Here is an 18981-nt window from a genome sequence, read left to right as displayed (position 1 = left end):
CACGGAAGCCACGTTGGACATTTGCAAACTGGAACACTCACTTCTGGGTTTGCGGCGTCCGGGAGCCAAAACGTGAGTCACAAGGTGTTCAGTTTCTGAGGTTCGACTGTACTTGCTTATAAGGCTTCCAGCCCTGTTTCCAGGATGGGTTTCCTCCACCCATCCTCTTTCTTGCTGGTGCCTCCCCAAATTGCTTCTCCAAACCGAGCCCTTTAGAATGTGGTATTAGTGGCTGCAGCTGGAAGTTAGAATCAGTGAAAACGGGGGATCTCCCCTTGAGCCTAGGGCTCTTTTGGACTCAAATCAGAGTTTGTAACCATCCAGAACTTCTATATAAATTCTGCCTTTGGGGGAAGAATTATTCTATGTGGTACTTTGGGTAGCTGCAATAGTGTTGAAAATTTTCAGGCATATTGAAAAGAAGGCAAGAAAAGCAAACAATAACTTGCACAAACACACACACACACACACTCACACACACAGCTTGTAGAGCAACTAAGCCTCAGTGGTTTCAGAGGGACAGATTAAAGCACATGTTTAACTTGAAATGTGTGGGGCAATGTGCTTACATTTAAATGGCTGGTGCTTGAATTTTCTTACACAAAAGTCACCTTACACTGGCAGCAAAGAAAATAAAACTGCATGCAGCATCCAAATTCAGTATTTCACCACAACCTTTTATTAAATATGAAACAACTTTATAATTATGTTGATACTCTCGGAGATAATGGAAACTTTTTTTATATATCAAGCATTCTCATAACTCCAGGGTGCACCTCTTTAAAAAATAATATAGGAACAATCTCTGCATGTGCAACATGATTGCTTGTACTTTAGTTAGGACCTCTCTGGGTTGCATAAATGTCAGTACAACAACTATGCTGTCCAAAGTGCAGATTTGTTCTTGCTTCAGACAGGTAGCGTAGTTACAGAGTGAAAGTAAGTGTTTGTGTTCTTGCAAAACGATACTGTCCGCCATATATGGATTCCTCAAATAATGCAGCTGAGTTCGTGGCTTGCAGAAGGCCCCTTGTTAAATCCCTGCCATAGCCACTTCAAAAGCATTTTGAGCAACAGTTCCTTCTCTGTTTGAGAACTTAGGGGAGGCATGGGAAACCTTTGGCCCTCCAAAAGCTGCTGAACTACAACTCCCATCAGCCTGTAAGCATGGTCAATTGCCAGGGTTTATGGGAGTTGTAGTTCAGCAAGACAGACAGACAGGTTCCCCATGGTTGCCTTAGGGAAGACAATACTAGTTAAGAGTAGGTAATTCTAGGCTAGATGAACCAACTGGGTTTAAGGCAGCTTGCTGTATTAAACTGGGTGCAACTATTTTACATTATTTTCTTCCATTATTGCTACATTTAATTTTGTAATATTTTGTTCAGGGTTACCACCTATCAATCTTGGCTCTCAACATCCATAAGTGTAAGACTTTTTCTTCTCTTTTACGCTGTTAGACTTTCCTGATGGTATATGGACAGCTTCCACTCTCTGCATTTTCATCAGTCAAGCTGATGAGGAATCATGTTTTCCCCTAGTTCTTTGCGTATTCTCTCTCCTCACCCACAAAGAATTCACGTAGCATCCTTCTGTTTCACCAAGTTTTAAATGAAACCCAGTTCAATATTCCTGATGAGGATTTTGTATTGCTCTTGTCAAACATTAATGGTTCTTTTATAATTAAATTTTAAAATCTCTTTGGCCAACTGGGAAGAACACAGACAGCATCAATTTTTAGTAACCGAAAAGCTGCTGCTGTTAATAATCTGACTTTTTGAATCCCAGTGGAGCCAATTTTTATTCACCCTTCAGGCGGCATGAAAATGTTCTCCAAGATGCAAAGAGAATGCCTCTGACCTCAAGGTAGCTTTGGATGAAATAGAACAGGGCGTTTTTAGTACTTTGCAGCAATATTTTCCCTTACAAATTGTAATTAAATAATATATCGCTGTGGTTTTGATTTGGTAGCCTTGCATTTTTCACGCAATAGCGCTTACGACTAACACAGACACTTAATTGGCATATAAAAATGGTTCTATTTAAGACGCATTAAGGTTGCCTAGATGTACCTATCTTGAAAGCTCGTCTCTGCTTTTACAACTTGTTTGGGTTGGCGACTCGGCCCATGAAAAGCAAGCAGTTGGTGCGGTGCTCATAGATGAGAAAGATAAAAGGACGGTCAACAATGAAGCGAATTTGAGCTGAAAGGGGCATGAAGGCTACTGTGGTCACTGATGCCGCCTCGGTGCCTTCTTCATTCACTGTAATCGTCCCCTGGTGATTGAACTGTAAAAAAGAAGAAGGGGATAATTATGGAGCGCAAGCATTCAGTAGAAGACCAAACACCTTGTATTGGATACCTTAACTGTACAAAGGCCTGGCCAAGCCACAACCATCTCTATACCCTTTAGCTCAGTCATTGCTGTGGCTTCCATTTCTTCTGTTTTGGGGATGTTATTTAGTTGTCCCCTTTCTTAACCAACACCTGCAGGGTTCTAAAAACTTAGCCGGAGGTAGCTTGGCCTACTGCAAAACAATGGGTCATAATCCAATCAATCATTGGCACCATCATCTCTAGAAACTGATGAATTGGAATGGTTGCAGATGGGTGGGGGGCCAGGGCTCCTGAGATGGCCACCCACAGTCAGATAGCCAAGAGCCCTGCAAGTTGCCTTAAACAAGGTCTAATTTGAACTTATGCCTTTAATAGAACAGAGAATGTCTGATCCTCCAGATTTTGGATTCCTATCAGTCCTGGCCATCCTGGCTGATGGTCAGGGATGCAGGGAGTGATAGTCGAACAGCATCTGGAGGGCTGCAGCTTTGTTAAATCAGATTTCTTGCCTGTTATCCAATATTCTCTGCTGACAGGTCTTTCCAGGATCTCTTTTCCATCACCTGTTTGCTAGACTCACCTGCTTCCTAAATATCTAGGCATGAGTTGCATCTCATGCACTTTCCTGTCTTCTGCCTCAGCTTATTGGTACCACATTTCTGATGAAGGGGTGCTCTGGAATCTTGTTAGATGGGTAAAAGTGGATTTCCTTTGTGTTAGGGAGACTCTGGGCTGCTGGGTGCCAAAGATGTGAATATGAGGGGAAGCACTCAGCTGATATCTGAGTCTATCTTCTGCCGGGTACTTAAGGGGCAACTATTCATGTGTCTGAGACTTAAGGAGTCTCAAAGCGGCTAACAGTCTCCTTTCCCTTCCTCCCCCACAACAAATACTCTGTGAGGTGAGTGAGGCTGAGAGACTTCAGAGAAGTGTGACTAGGCCAAGGTCACCCAGCAGCTGCATGTGGAGGAGTGGGGAAGCGAACCCGGTTCACCAGATTACGAGTCCACTGCTCTTAACTATATGTTTTAGAAGGTTTGTTTGTTTGTTGGCTATGCACTTGGTCAATGCCTTCATTTAAGACACAGGGAACACCTGCAACAAAAACAGTCATTAATACTTTATCTACTCTGTGTTGCATCCAGCTAACCTTTGCTCTGAATAGACCCACTCAAATGAATGGGCCCAAGTTAGCCATGCCCATTCATTTCAATAGGTCTACCCTGAGCGTGACTAATGCTGGATACAACCACAAATATTTTGGAAAGCTGTTTGCTCGCTTTACATTTGAACACCTCTTAAGATGCCCTAACCACATTTTGCATGATGGTTTCTGAGATGAAGGAGCAGGTTTTCATCCATGTTTGGGTGTAGTTGGATGCCATTTTGAATCAAAATGGCAGACTGAACCTTTCAGAACTGCACTTTTTTCTGGTATCTTAAGAATTCCCAAGCAACACTGGGCCCAAGTTTGCATAAAAGGGAAGATGCAAGTGAGAGGAGCCAAACAATTTCTCTTTACCTGCATAAATAACTTTTCCTCTAGGCTCACTCTGAAGCAATAGAGTGAAGAGAGGGGTGCTGACAGGGAGGATGGTTTTGCTCCTTTATTTTGTCTGTTATGCAATGCCATCCTTGAGAGGAAGATCAGGTTGTGCCAAAGCTAGTTACCTTCTCAATGTTGATTCTCTCTTCTGATATCCCAGAATAGTTGCCATTATGGGTGAACAGCTCATTTACTCCCAGTTGTTTCAGATACTCAATCAAGTCATAGCTCTTCTCCAGCTTAAATTTAGGTAGCATTATTTCTCTCGTTCTAGGGAGAACAAAACAATGTCACAGGCTTTAATTGACCCAAGCCAAGGGTGCAGAACAGTTCTTAATCCATGTTACGCAGTTTTGGAGCCTCTTTTCATACAGAGTTTTAATTATACTGTAGCACGCCTGCCTTGCACAGTGTGACTAGTTCTTTGGTATACATTAGTCTCCTCTTTTAGTAACATCCCCTTTGGATCTGTAGCATCGAGTCTGTTGGCTAGATGGATAAGGACAGAAGGGTGTTTTTGAACTCCTGGGCAGGACCGGTCTTCCTAATTCCTGCTCTTTCCCCCACCCCATTTGTGATCATATTCCACTTGAGTTGAGTTGTGCTACGTCAGGCTTCCTCGACCTCAGCCCTCCAGATGTTTTGAGACTACAATTCCCATCATCCCTGACCACTGGTCCTGCTAGCTAAGGATCATGGGAGTTGTAGGCCAAAAACATCTGGAGGGCCGAGGTTGAGGAAGCCTGTGCTAAGTTATTCGGCTAAGCTAGACTCAGAGTAGATCCACCTGTTGTATCCAGTGTTCAGCTTACTCAGAGTAGACCCACTGAAATTAAAATACCTAGTTAGCCATGTCCTTTATTTTCAATGGGCCTACTCTGCGTAAGTTGAACATTGGATACAACCCAGTTACAGCAGTTTGGCTGTGACAGCATTGGACGGTTTGATGCAGTGATGTGCATCAAATATCACATAGGCTATTCATATCATGCAGCGAAAGGTCATCAGGAAAGAAACAAAACCCCAAGTAAAGGAATTACCTGTTAGTCATGCTCTCCTGCCACTTCTCTACCAGCTGGGGAGTCAGTTGCTTCTCTAGTGTCCTCATGCTCGACGACTTATACGGCAGTACAATCAACATGCTGATGTTGCCCACGTATGGTAACTGGAGCACCCCGCAATCTAGCTCGTGATCTACAGTCGCCAGGAAATTGGCCTTCGTCTGCATCATGGAAACTTTCACAGACTCTTTCTCGTTCAAGCGGAATGTTTGTTTGCGTGTCATTTCCACGGGAAACTTATTTTCCCAGGTTCCTGTCAACACAAAAGAAAACTTATTACATAAAATGTAGCTTGGGAAGGAAAAGAGTTACGATTTGGTATAATTTCAGGTATTTCTGAATAGAAAATATAAGCCAACAGCAGTATTTCTTACAGCTTGGCACTTCCAAGTAAGGCCGCTATGCATTTTGAGAGGTGGCACACTTTTTCTAATTAACATGATTAAATGAAGACTTCCAACACATGGGGGCAATTCAAGCAGGGGTTATTATGTCCTGCCTTCAGGCTCAAGACCGTACAAGTTTCTGGAGAGAGCGACAACTGTAAACCATAGTTTGTTTTTACTGTGATGTGTGAACAAGGCCTAAATGCCCATCCTGTCCAGCATTCTGATCACCGCTGTGGCCAAATGCCTCTAGGAATCCCACAAACAAGACCTGAAGGCCTCGTTCACACATCACAGTAAGCCAAACTATGGCTAACCAGGACTGCACTGCTTCATCCCTGGTCCTTCAGCACAGCATGGCATGATAGGCTTGGCTTAGAACGTTGTCCAAACCCTGAATTGTACCTAAGGTCTCTCTACTCCTTAACCATGATCTGTAGCTAAGGATTGATCTTAACCACGATCTAGGTTTAGATGACACACTGAGTCAAACTGACCCTTGACAAAGGAAAGGGGTGTGGACTCCTTCCTGGGAGCTGGCATGTTTGCCTGTTTGGCTCACAAGATCTGATCTAGCAGGGCTTTTAAGATATAGTTCTGACAAATCGACATGTTTATTACCTCCTCCCTTTTTGAAAGAACAGCCATCTCCTTTGCTGTAAGCACTTGGTATCAAATGTATTCTGGAGGATACCACTCATAGTTGCTCATGATCGATGAATGCAGCTGAATGAGTAAACGCACACACTGCTGGCTATATCAAAGGTGGAGTCGTAAGCAGCTAATAACACTAACTGTGTTAAAACAAAATAGAAATTCTTTCCAGTAGCACCTTAGAGACCAACTGAGTTTGTTCTTGGTATGAGCTTTCGTGTGCTACTGGAAAGAATTTTCTATTTTGTTTCGACTATGGCAGACCAACACGGCTACCCACCTGTAACTGGAACTAACTGTGTTAGTTTGCTGTAGCAAAAGCAGCTAAGTATATTTTGGCACCTTGAAGAAGAAGAAAACTATTGTGGCATAAGCTTTCGTGGACTAGAGTAGTCTGCTTCATCAGATATATGAAGTGTAATCCTCAGTACATATACATGTGCGGACGATGGGGGGGATATTAAAAGTTGGAATTAAATGGCAATGAAATACAAAAAGTAATGTACTGGTATGTGGCGTTCATTTAGCGCTTGGAATGTGTGCCAGTATCACAGCAGCGAAACAGCAGCTGTATTTGGTGCTTTAAACCCTATGTAACCTTTGATTGTTTATGTCCTTAATATGTTTTAAGAGGTGATTTCTGTGAAGCTGGCTGAAATGCTGCATTTAATATCAACAGTTGCCTGTTTTAAAAACAAGAGGATTGCAGTTGCTAAAACCAAGGCTGACACCGATCACTTGCCTAGTCACCCCTTTTTCTTTTTAATGTAGTTGCTAGGATTCTGTTTGGTAATCTCTTAGTTTATGCATTTGTACTTGGGTGAAATTGCCATCGCTTCGTTTTGTTTCTTTACCTTTAAAGTACAAGCAGTTGAGGACCATCATGATGGTGGTTGGGGGTACGTTCACCAGAGCTTCCTTTATCAATCCCTTGGTGAGCTTCAGGATACGTTGGTTGGCTTTCGAGATGAAGGTTGGATCTGAGAAGTCGGCCAATGAGCCTCAGCAAAATAGTGCCTCTTCATGCTGTTTTTGAATTCACTGAGGACAGGGAATTGTTTCTGAATATAAAGGTCATTGACTGACCTGAGCGTGTAGCCAAAATTCCTCCTGAAGAGCCGGTGAGTGAGTTTGTGGAAGAGGTTGTGAATGGTCATAATGTCATATTTGGAGCTGGCATTGACAAACTCGGTGAAGCCAAGGGAATCCAACACTTCCTCCTGCGTCTGACCTTTCAGTCCCAATGAAATCATAGCCATGGCTGTGGAAATTCCAACTGGAGCCAAAAGGATGTTCTCTGAGGAGTTGGCTTTTGTCCTTCAGACTCCGGTAAAGGTTGAAGGCAAAGTTTGCATTGAGGATATTGAGGCGCTGGATTCTGGTTTTCCCTTGGAAAAGCTTAAGAATATTCCCTTGTTTGAACTCAGAGGTGATATCTGGATCAATTATGTCAACGTCCGTCGTAATCTTCTCTGAACAAAGTTTCAAAGTCAAGATAGTCTTCTCTTCCTCGCCTTCAGTACTCAAGTCATTGGTCACCGTATTCTCCTGGTGAAACTCGGGCGAGAGATTGGCCATGCTAAGAGTCCCATTGTTGTGGAGCCCACGAGGATTGCAGACTGAACGCCGAGTTGTTCAAAATGCTCTTGCAAACCTTTGATTCCACACAATGCAAGTGTTTACTGTGAGGGAGAGGAAAGCTGAATGCAACAGCAGCTTCATCTTCACAGCTGAGACACTGGAAGGTTCAAAACATCACAGTTAGACACTCTGAACTAGAAAGCTTTTAGGAAGCTTGCTTGGAACGGTTTCTGTTTGCGAAGGCTGCGATTGGATTGCACAATGGGAGGAACCTAGGAACCTAGAAAGGTGGCTTATGCCAGACCAGACTGTTTGTCCATCAAGCACAGTCTTAGGGAAGAGGGAAGAAAATTCTATTCAGTTTGTATTTACCTGTAAAGGCAAACCCAGCAAATCCCCGCTTTTCAAAACAATATGCAAACCAAAAAACAGACATCCTTCAAAATTCACACTCCTTTATATTTTGCACTGCAATTCTCCTACCAAGTAATGAGTTCACAGTTGCATATACTAGGGTAAAGTGTGAAATTGTATACGAGATGCATTCTGTGAGGAAATTGCTTGCAAAAATATGTGTGTGAGCCAAAACCGCACACAAAAACGTGTTTATTAGGAGAAAATTGCACTAAATGGTGATGAAATTTCATTAGGAAAAACAAACTCATGAATTGTTTTGAAAATATGAAGGACTGAATTTATTATTGTAAAAATGAGAAACTTGGAGAACAGAAGTTGACATGTTTATCCATCCCTAAGCCCAGTTTTCTGTGTCCTCCGACCTGCAGTATTTCTTTGGCAGAGGTATTTCTCATCATGAGATTGATGGGATATGCTGGGGTCAGGAGCCTAGATTTTGATGGGGGTGGGTGGGGGAGAATCTGCCAGTATAGCCAACCCTGCTGGCTCAATGAGAGCTAAGGGAACAATGGGTGCTAGTTGGGCCAAATTGTATATATTGAACTAATGAGCCAATGACTTGACTGCAGGCATCCAGTTCATTTGAAATAGAGCTAGGATATCAACTCGGGTGGGGACAATGAAGGGGAATGTCAAACACCTTGCGAGGCTGTGGATTAAATGTCACTAGTGCAAACTGTAATTCAGCTTAAAAAAATAATACTGCAGAAATCTCTGAACTTTTCCAAAAGATATTTCCTTTATAACAAAAGGTGGACCTTCCAAGTTACAGGCTTTAATCATTAGAAAGGTTGCAAAGACCCTTCTATCAGAAGTGACCCATATTTATTGCCTTGGGCCAAAGTTCCTATAAAGGACTGGCAGGTGGCCCATTGTAGTCAGTATTTTAGGAGATTGCACAGTACCCATAATCCCTTGTGTGCATCTGACTTGAGGCAGGAACGTACATTGGCCGTTCACAACACACACAAAAATCAGCTGGAAGAAGCGCACACCTTCCCAAGCAACTATGCATTGAGAACTGGAGTTCTGTAACAGAACCTACAGAGTACAGTTGTAAAGTTTTCCATTTAATGCAGGCATAACTATTTCATCCTAGCAGCCTTGTGCCTGAGATTGCTTGGGAATGCTAAGAAACCCAAACATCAGGGCAGTTTTGAAAGGTTCAGTCTGCCATCTGGATTCAAAATGTTCTAGCCAAACATAGATGAAAAGCTGCCCCTTGGATCTCAGGAGCTGTCGTGCAAAACTTTGTTATGATATCTTAAGAGATGTCCAAATTCAGAGTGAGCAAACAACTTTCTGTAATACAGTGGTACCTCGGGTTAAGAACTTAATTCATTATGGAGGTCTGTTCTTAACCTGAAACTGTTCTTAACCTGAGGTACCACTTAGCTAATGGGGCCTCCCGCTCCGCCGGAGCACGATTTCTGTTCTCATCCTGAAGCAAAGTTCTTAACCCCGAGGTACTATTTCTGAGTTAGCGGAGTCTGTAACCTGAGGTACCACTGTACATATGCTTGTAGCCAGTGGTAGTCACACTCAGGGTAGACCTATTGAAATGAATGGATGTGGCTAACTTGGGTCCATTGATTTCAGTGGGTCTACTTTGAGGAAAGGTTATCTGGATACATCACGAAGTAGATAAAGTATTCAATGACCAATTTTGTTGAAAGTGTTCACTGTGTTTAAATAACGGGATTTATAATAGTAAGTGTAATGAAGTTTAAATGAATTAGATCTGCTTTGGATGCATATGCCGTATTTGCTCGAATGTAATGCGCACCTTTTTTGGCCAAATTAGGGTGCACATTAGATTTGATGGTGCGTTTACATTCGCCAGCAAATATCTTTTTGGTTTCAAGAAATTTGTATATGCATGCAAAACTCTCTCCTCCTACATGTTTGTACACATATATACACACAGAGAGAAACAAACAATGGTATTGGGAATGTAACTGAATGTTACAATCTGCTAGCGGTTTCTTGGGCTGCAAATACCTCTCACTACCTTACCTGTTTTTTTTTGGGGGGGTGGCATTTCAGGTGGTGTGGGATGTCACTGGGAGGGGAGCTGGTTAAGCCTTTGCATTTGTGCAGAACCAGTCATTATTTTCTCTGGATCAAGACCACTTCATTTGTTGAGGATTATTCCTCCCCGCTTTAACAATAAATCCAAAGCAAAGCCCAGCCTCTAACAACCAGCTATTGCATGAATGAATTTCAGAATACTTTTAAGACCCAGAAAAACAAATATTCTGATATCCTCTCACTGCAGACCCGTTCAACCCCTGTACTAGAGAAGGGCAACAGCTTTATAGCACAATCCTATGCATGTTTACTCAGAAGTAAGTCCCATTGTGTCCACTGAAGCTTACTTCTCAGTAAGTGTGTTTAGGATTGCTGTCTTAGTCTTTCTGTCGTTTTGCTCCAGCTGTAAAATTTTGAATGCTTGCTTGATCCTCTGTTGCAGTAGAGTTGCCATTAATAAAGTTGCAGGTGTTTTCTGGTCTTTTCAAGCTATGCCTCTTTTGGGGGTTCATGCATTGTTCTGCCCCGCTCCTTTAGTCCAGAAATAACTTTTTTTTAGAGTTAATTAATCTCCAAAAGGGAGAAATACTTCTTACCTCCTCTGTCGCCAAACAGTACGATCTGAAGAGCAACTCAAATAAAGAGGACAAAAATGTTTGACTGTGAACTTTGGTGTATGGGTATGCGCTAAAGTAAATAGGCTGTAAATCAATCACTTCTAAGTTTATCTTGTCAGCTAAAATCCCTCTAGTTCATTTGCCGCCTCTGCTGATTGATCTTCTGCTCTTTCGAATGCTCACATTTTATTTTAGTTCTACAAGCAAGGGCAAAAAAAACCTCCAGATCTTTGCCTTGCCATACATTATGACACATTGTGGGGTCTTTGACAGCTCTTAATGATTAGCAGGCTAAACCATTGTAATCCATGGGTTCTGCTGGAGTCACAGGCCATTTCATTTTCTTTGGCTGTAATGAGTCATTGTCAATGGTTCCATTATGAGTCCCACCAGAGATGATTCATGAGACCAGGAACCAGCATCATGTTCAGCATAGCTTTTCAATGGCATTTCCACATTCACGTCGCCCCAGAATGCACGTTATCCCCATGACGATGGATCATTTTACATTGATCTCTTTCATGGCAAGTTGAATAAATGAAAATTAGAGGTGACATGCAATCACCATTTCTTTTCTTACTCAGGGGAAAGGTTGAATCGGGGGAGTGCAGTTTTGAGAAGAAGAAAAAAACTGCTGGAGGGATTAAGGTTAACAGTCTCTCTCTCGCTCTCTCTCTCTCTCTCTCCCCCCCCCCCCACTTTACTTCTGCTCAAATTTTGAGCCACACAAGGTTTCTTTTGAGTTTTAAAAACACATGGAATAATTGTGGGATAGAACCTAAAACTGGTAGGCATTTTGATTGATGCCTAACATAGTTGAGCTGTCTTTGATTGCACCTTCATAACTTATGAGCTACATTTTTAATTCCGTAATCACCCATAACATTTCAGAATTGATAGTGTTCAAACATGGGGAATGCAAGCCTTGGACTCTGAGTGATGTCATGTTGAAATAGTTAACTGTTGCCTGCTTTCTCTGTAGCATCTATATTTAATCTGTTTTGGGAACATAGGAAGCTGCCTTATATTGAGTCAGACCATTGGTGCATCAACTCAGTATTGTCTACACTGATTGGCTGGGTATCTCCAGGATTTCAAGCAGGGCTGTCTCCCAGCCCTATCTTGAGATGCCAGGCAGAAATTGAACATCATCACCATATTTATATTATATTTATATTATATTTATATTATATTTATATTATATTTATATTATATTTATATTATATTTATATTATATTATATTATATTATGTACCATCTGTTTGGGTTGCCCCAGCCACTGGGTGGAATGGGACCCTCTGCAGGCAAAGCAGATGCTCTGCAGATCAGCTACAACCCTTCCCCAATAACATGGGTGTGTCTCGAAATGTATGTGCTTCCGGCACTTGAGAGTCCTTGTTATAATTAATCTTGTACTTATGGGAAACATTTAGTTTTGTTCTCTCAAAAACTCTGTGTTGAACTCCAGCTCAGCTCAACAGGACCCCGCCCCCCAATCCGGGATATTGGGAGTTTTATCCCCCACTACATCTGACGGCTCAGTGGCGCCCCATCTTTTCTGTGGAGTAACTGCTTCCTTCCTGTTGCTATTGTTGTTACTATTGTTAACTTGAGTCACGGCAGAGATAGGACTCTTAATCCAGTGGACCACAATAGTTGATGGACGAATGTTGATTAGTATGATCTGCATTTTATTACGTTGACGTTTAGGTGAGAAATCCAAGATCAGAAGTACCAGAATATCTACATGCATATCGTTGCATTTATGTTATCAGATAGGTGGTTAGCGTATTTTTCCTTCTATTTATTCCGCTAGCTTACAAGACGCTTGCCACCCATCAAGGAAGCTAAGCCCAGGTTACAGAAGCTCTTCCGCGACTTCTGGCTGTATTCGGTGCTGATGGGATTTGCTGTGGAAGGCTCAGGTACTCCAGAGATTCCTTTTTATTTGGACAACTGCTTCTCAACAGAGAGGCAGGAAAATATGCCAAATAGCTGCCTGTTGCCACATTTAAAAGTTTTCATTTGCCAGTGACTTCACTGCTGAAGAATTATGCTAATTATTTGCAGCAGCAGCAAGAAATATCCCGGCAGTACTGTCCTGTTGTGGTTGTGACAAGAAACCCACAAATGGGGATAGACTGAGCAGTCTAATTCTATACCATTTCAGTTTCACTGGCGCTCAGTTTTAAGTCCATTGGGTTCTGTCCTGCATGCAAACCAAGCTTTAATCTTTTTGAAAGGGTTTCTAATAACAAAATTTAAAAAGCCTAGTGTTACTCAAACTAATTTTTGTTTCTTTTACCTTTAATAAAAGTTCTTGGCACAATGACAGCATGCTGGTTGGACACGGTTCTGGTCATATTGCCCAGAGATGATAAGGACGATAATGATAATAATTTATTTATACCCCACCCATTTAGTCGGCTCTCAACAGAATATTATTATTAATAATAAAAGTGATAAAATATCAAACATTAAAAAATTCCCTAAACAGGGCTGCCTTCAGATGTCTTCTAAAAGTCAGATAGTTGTTTATTTCATTGACATCTGATGGGAGGGTGTTCCACAGGGCAGGCACCGCTACCAAGTAGACCAGGCATAGGCAAACTCTGCCCTCCAGATGTTTTGAGACTACAATTTCCATCATCCCTGACCACTGGTCCTGTTAGCTGGGGATGATGGGAGTTGTAGTCCCAAAACATCTGGAGGGCAGAGTTTGCCTATGCCTGGAGAAGGCCCTCTGCTGGTTCCCTGTAACCTCACTTCTCACAGTGAGGGAACAGCCAGAAGGCCCTCGGCGCTGGACTTCAGTGTCTGGGCTGAAGGATGGGGGTGGAGACGCTCCTTCAGGTATACTGGTCCAAGGCCGTTTAGGGCTTTAAAGGTCAGCACGAACACTTTGAATTGCGCTCGGAAATGTACTAGGAGCCAATGTAGGTCTTTCAGGACCGGTGTTATATGATCTCGGCAGCCACTCCCAGTCACCCGTCTAGCTGCTGCATTCTGGACCAGGTATAATGTTCTTTTGTCTCCAAATTTTAGGTCTTTGGCCAGAAGAGTGGTATGAGGGTGTTTGTGAGATAGCAACCAAGTCGCCACTACTGACGTTTCCTAGCAAAGAGCCTCTCCGCTCTGTTCTTCAGTACAACTCAGCTATGAAAAACGACACAGTCACTTCCGTAAGTCCTGCCCCCTTCTTTTCAGACCCTCATTAATGCACAGAGTGAATGGGGTGCCGAAATCATCTTAAAGAGAACAAAGGTGTTTTTTTTAAGGAGCAGCTTCACTGAAATCCCAAGCAGAACTAAACATTATACAATTACAGGTAGGTAGCTGTGTTGGTCTGCCATAGTCAAAACACAAAAGCTCATACCCAGAACAAACTTAGTTGGTCTCTAAGGTGCTACTGGAAGGATTTTTTTATTATTAAACATTATACAGACTAGCAATGCAATGAGGGGTGTGGATCTTTTGCAGGGCAGAATTGGCAAGAGGAGGAAGGGGTGCTTAACCTTTCTCTCCCAGGACTCCTGCCAATGCTTCCAGTCTTAAAAACACCCAAAGGGGAGGGCATGTGGGAGAGAATCAGTAGGCAGCCAGAGAGGCCAAAGCACTGCCTGCTGCTTCTCCCCACAAAGGCACTGCTGTGTGGCCTTAGTATTACAAGGCAGTGATGGGTTTGGGAACCTGCAGATTGTCAGTACTTTGACCGGAGGGATTTAATCAAACCCTGGAAATGTAGTTTGCACAGTTATAGTGGAATAAAGCACCTGTTCCCCTGGCACAACAAATCCACTTAAAAATAAACAGAATTTGCAGGTAGAAATGTGACAGGGAAATGCACTGAAGAGTGTGGAGTAAATGACTGATTGCAAACAAAACGGAATGGATGCCCAGTAAAGACTTAGATATTGTATAACCTCCGCCTAAGCAAACCAGGGTGAATGTTTGATAAAGAGGGGGTCTGGAGGGGTCCTATGTAAACCTCATAACATGTAGTTCTGCCCCAGGAGTATAGGTTGAGAGAGAGAAAGAGAAAAAGAAAAAGACAGTCCTTGTTTTTCCTTGTTTTGATACTTACGTGTCAAGACTTTTGAAGTTGTAGCAGACACCAACTTGGCTTTGTATCTTCCCGGCCTTTCAGAAGTTATTTGCATCGATCCAGTTTCCTGATTCCCTCCCCGTATCATAAGCTGTAGTAATCCTCTGCTTGCTTGCGAGTGGAGCACTTAGTTGGCGACTGCTTATGCTCTTACGATGGAAGAAAAACAAAAGCCGACACCCCGTGGGAATCTTTCTTTTTTTTGGCAGGCTTCATCCTGACTTGTGATGAATCGCATCGAGCCACATCAGCATTCTTGCATCTTGATACTTCTAAGCCAAACACATAGTGTTTGTCTTCTCTCAGGATGTGTTGTGAAACGCTTTGAGCACCTTTCTGTATCCTGCAAAATGATTTTTTTATACTTCCATTGTTTTAATTCCCTTTGTATAAAGTACACAAGTAATGACTGTTCAGAGGAGTTCTACAGGTTAAGTAACTCAAGTTTGGGGTAGCTGATGGTTGTTTTTCTTGTTTTGCTCTTAGGCTGAACTGAATGAGTTACGGAGCACCATCATCAATCTTTTGGATCCTCCTCCAGACGTATCTGCTCTGATCAATAAGCTGGACTTTGCCATGTCTACCTACCTGCTCTCTGTGTACCGTCTAGAATGCATGAGGTAGCTTTTTAAGCCCTGCTTGTGATTTTGTAGTGCCCTGTTCGCTTGTCATGCTAAACGTGGTCTGGGAGACGAGATCCCAGTCATCATGCTTCTGCCCTGGACTGAGTTAAGCCATGGTTTGGCTTACTGTGCCATCTGAAGCTGGGCTTGTAGTTTATTTCTCTTGGACAAACCACGGATTGTAAACCATAGGGCAGACCTTGGTTTACAGCTCATGGTTTGTCTGGGAAAGCTAAACCATAAGCAAGGGTTTCGACAACACACTAAGGCAATCTATGGCTTAGGTCAGTGTGGCACTTCAGCAAAATGACTGGGGAGGAATGAAGTGGCCGCCATCCCCCTCTCAGGGAGCCTAGAAGCTTGCAGTTTTGTGCTACGTCTTGGTTTGGCTTTGCATCATGTCCAAACCAATTTCTGGCGTTTTATGCACTTTGACTTTGTGCTATTTCCCCACTAATTCTTTAATCCTTTTTCCAAACTGGGCAACTTAATGCAAATGGTTCAGCTGCGTCTCTTGTTTTTCCATTAAACAATTACAGCTGTGTTGCAGGCAGGTTTAGCCTTCCTAATCCAGCTATGAGCCTTAGTAAAAAAGTTTCCAATAATGGTAAGCAAAACAGGAATTCTTTTTATTTATTTTTTGACCCTGCCGTGTAGCTGTAATGGAGGCTGGTGGTTTTGCAGAGGTTGTGGCTTGGTAGGGAAAGGATAAGCCTCCCTGTGTACTACTTTCTCTGTTAACAGTTCTCTCCCCCTCCCATCCCTGTGGCTATAATTAATTAAAGAAAAACATTAAGCTGCGCAATAAGCATGACATGAAATTTGACCCTAAGCTGGTGGCTATTGTCACATCTTATGCCAGTGGATGACATTATGAGTGCAAAATGGAAGGCGACTCCTGCAAGAGTTTTAGTTTTTAGCAGTTACATTTTAAAACAGGGTTTCTTTCAGTTGGAATTCCACACCATGTAAGGAAAAGACAGCTGTTTTCTGTGAATGGGCCCTTTTAAAAGCCTCCTTCACCTGTATTTCTATGTCAAATGCATTTCTCATAATCTCTCTCCTAGGGTATTGCGTTCAACAGACCCAGATCGCTTCCAAGTGATGTTTTGTTATTTTGAGGATAAAGCTATTCAGAAAGACAAATCGGGTGAGACTGTATATAGATTGTGTTTTACCTAAGGTAGACAGATTTGTGTCTGGCTGTAACAGAATAAAACAAACTTTTACCAGCTTTCATTCCATATAATTTAGCATAATGGTTGGGTTACCTTTTTGGTGGCTTCCTTCCCACAAGGGGGTAGGTGGATAATTTTTGTCAGGACTCTGGTAGAAGTTTAAGCCCATCCCCACACGCACAAAAATTGTGCAATTTCCCTTATGGTGGCTAGTTAAATAAATAAAAAAATAGCAGGCACATCTTGTGCGTTTGTTTATGATACTCATTTACATCCTGTCTCTTCAGGATGCAAATCTATCCAAAGCAACTTCAAATATTTCAGATTGCACCAGTAAAATCACAATGAACAACATCATGACAAATCATCAAGATCCTTGGGCAGGGTGCGGTAGACCAGCTTGTGGGGAGAAGAGATTGTCCAGCTGCAACAAAAACAGGCCCCCAGTGTTGTCTTCACCTTCCTGCCTGTCTCCTGGAATCTTTAGCATCAGGCAGTTGGTGGGAAATGGTTTTCATGCAATTAAAGTCACCTTTAATGGAGACCTGAAGGATTTAAAGGACTGGTGGAGGTTAGGCAGTAGTCATCCATTAAGTCCGGGGGAAATGATTTTTAGGATGGAGGTGTGAGTGATGCAAAACCCCCTCCTTTAGCTCTTCTGAGAAGGAAATCTGTCCCAGAGTTTCAGGAGAAAATGGGTAAAAAAAAAAGCATAGCCAACATTTCTTTTCCTTCCTCCTTTCAGGTATGATGCAGTGTGTCATAGCCGTAGCAGATAAGGTGTTTGAAGCCTTCCTCTGCATGATGGCTGACAAAGTAAGTTAACCAAGGCAACGACAAAACGCCTCCTTAGGTCAACCCAAATCTAGAGTGGATTTGCAAATGTGGTGCCGAACAGGATGGGGAACCTGTGACCCTCCTGATGTTGCTGGAGTACAGTTATTGTCATCCCTCACCATGGCCTCTGCCAACTTAGGCTGATGGGAGGTGGAGTCTGACAACATCTGGACAGACACCAGTTCTCCATCCTTGACTTGGGGCTGCATCCAATTTCTCTGTCCGCTACGAAAGGACCTTTGTGCTAATGGATGGGTGAGTTTCAGCTGTGCACAACAGAGGAACCGCAACGCAACAGCGGCGCTGGCAGAAACTCCTTGTGCAACAGATTTTGCAATCTATCGTGCAACAAAGCTACTACGCTAATGCGTTCCCTTGCACAGTGTTTCAGTGGCACAAAACGTTTCACTGGCATAACAAGTCTACCTCAAATTGACTTTAATAAGCGCTACATTGGATACAACCCTGATGCACTTCCACGTTAAATCCTTAGGCTAGCAGATTGGCTCCTCTGCTGTTGCACCGACACATTGAAAAACTGTTGCATAGAAATGGCAGGTGGATTCAGAAATAGAGGAGAAAAATCTGAGGGTCAGTTCAGATTCAACACAGTTCAGATTCAACAAACCATAGTCTGCTGCTAGCCTAGAAGTTAGGCAGAGAATTGCAGCATAGTGAGGAAGGAGGAGGAAGAAGCGCATGAGCATGACACTAACCCATGAAATCGTTAGCTAATAACATGGCCTTGTATTTCCTTAACTTTATGTGGAACTGAAAAGCAGTGTGGTTCTGTTGGAGAGAGATCTATTGATCGCATGAATTCAGGGCTCATTCTTCTTAACATTGCAAAGCAATAGCAAATGCTGTAGGTAACGGCAGAACCTTTCTGAGGAGCAAACCTGGCAACGGTTTTTATTGAGTACTGATCAAAATAGGACATTAGTGTTGAGCAAGCTGGCTGCTGTCTTCTTGTTACTCTCTACCCCGCTCATTAACGGTGCTAGATAAGAGATAAATCATAATGCAAAGCTAAGTCCTTTTTTCCTATAACAGTCTTAGACATTTTTATCCACATATTAGTGTACATAGTATTGCAACCTTAAGCAGTGATTTGGCAACTGTTTTAAAGGAACAACAAAAAGCCTCACGTTCCTCTTACACGTTTAGGCTAAAACGAAAGAAAACGAAGAAGAGCTGGAAAGACACGCTCAGTTTTTGCTGGTGAATTTCAATCATATTCATAAGAGGATCAGACGGGTTGCCGATAAGTACTTATCTGGCCTTGTAGACAAGTGAGTGTGTTTTTAAATATGCTGTCCTTATTTTGATGTTCACGCATTAGCAACTCTCCATTGGTTTTTGTAATTTCCTCCCTTCATTCCCACCCTCTGCTTTGTCTAACAACTAGACTGATGGAAGACTTTTGTACATGTGTTTTTTGTTTCAAGGTTCCCTCACTTACTTTGGAGTGGAACAGTGCTGAAGACCATGTTAGATATCCTCCAGACCCTCTCCCTGTCATTGAGCGCAGTAAGTATTTTCATATTAACCATACTATTATTTATTTATTTATTTATTTATTTATCATTCGATTGTGAAACTCCTTTG

General features: G+C 42.5%; 2 protein-coding genes across 2 annotated transcripts in view; one reads left to right on the top strand and one right to left on the bottom strand.

Annotated features, from left to right (window-relative positions):
• PI4KA (phosphatidylinositol 4-kinase alpha) overlaps window positions 1–18981 on the top strand; it is an 81950-nt gene that overhangs the window by 30978 nt on the left and 31991 nt on the right. Inside the window, 7 exon segments of the mRNA XM_033174826.1 lie at window positions 12447–12555; window positions 13676–13812; window positions 15222–15355; window positions 16426–16508; window positions 17282–17352; window positions 18541–18665; window positions 18822–18903. Of these exon segments, the coding sequence (XP_033030717.1) occupies window positions 12447–12555; window positions 13676–13812; window positions 15222–15355; window positions 16426–16508; window positions 17282–17352; window positions 18541–18665; window positions 18822–18903 (741 nt within the window).
• Window positions 657–10685, bottom strand: SERPIND1 (serpin family D member 1). Its single transcript, XM_033174825.1, is given in 9 exon segments — window positions 657–2289; window positions 4010–4154; window positions 4925–5198; window positions 6840–6983; window positions 6986–7292; window positions 7294–7443; window positions 7445–7488; window positions 7491–7723; window positions 10611–10685. Coding segments are annotated over 8 exon segments (1329 nt in total). The 5' UTR covers window positions 7564–7723; window positions 10611–10685; the 3' UTR covers window positions 657–2097.

Source organism: Lacerta agilis, chromosome 17 (genome assembly GCF_009819535.1).
Source record: "Lacerta agilis isolate rLacAgi1 chromosome 17, rLacAgi1.pri, whole genome shotgun sequence".
Taxonomy (NCBI): domain Eukaryota; kingdom Metazoa; phylum Chordata; class Lepidosauria; order Squamata; family Lacertidae; genus Lacerta; species Lacerta agilis.
The sequence above is the reverse complement of the archived record's forward strand: the minus strand, read 5'-3'. Positions and strand labels throughout refer to the sequence as shown.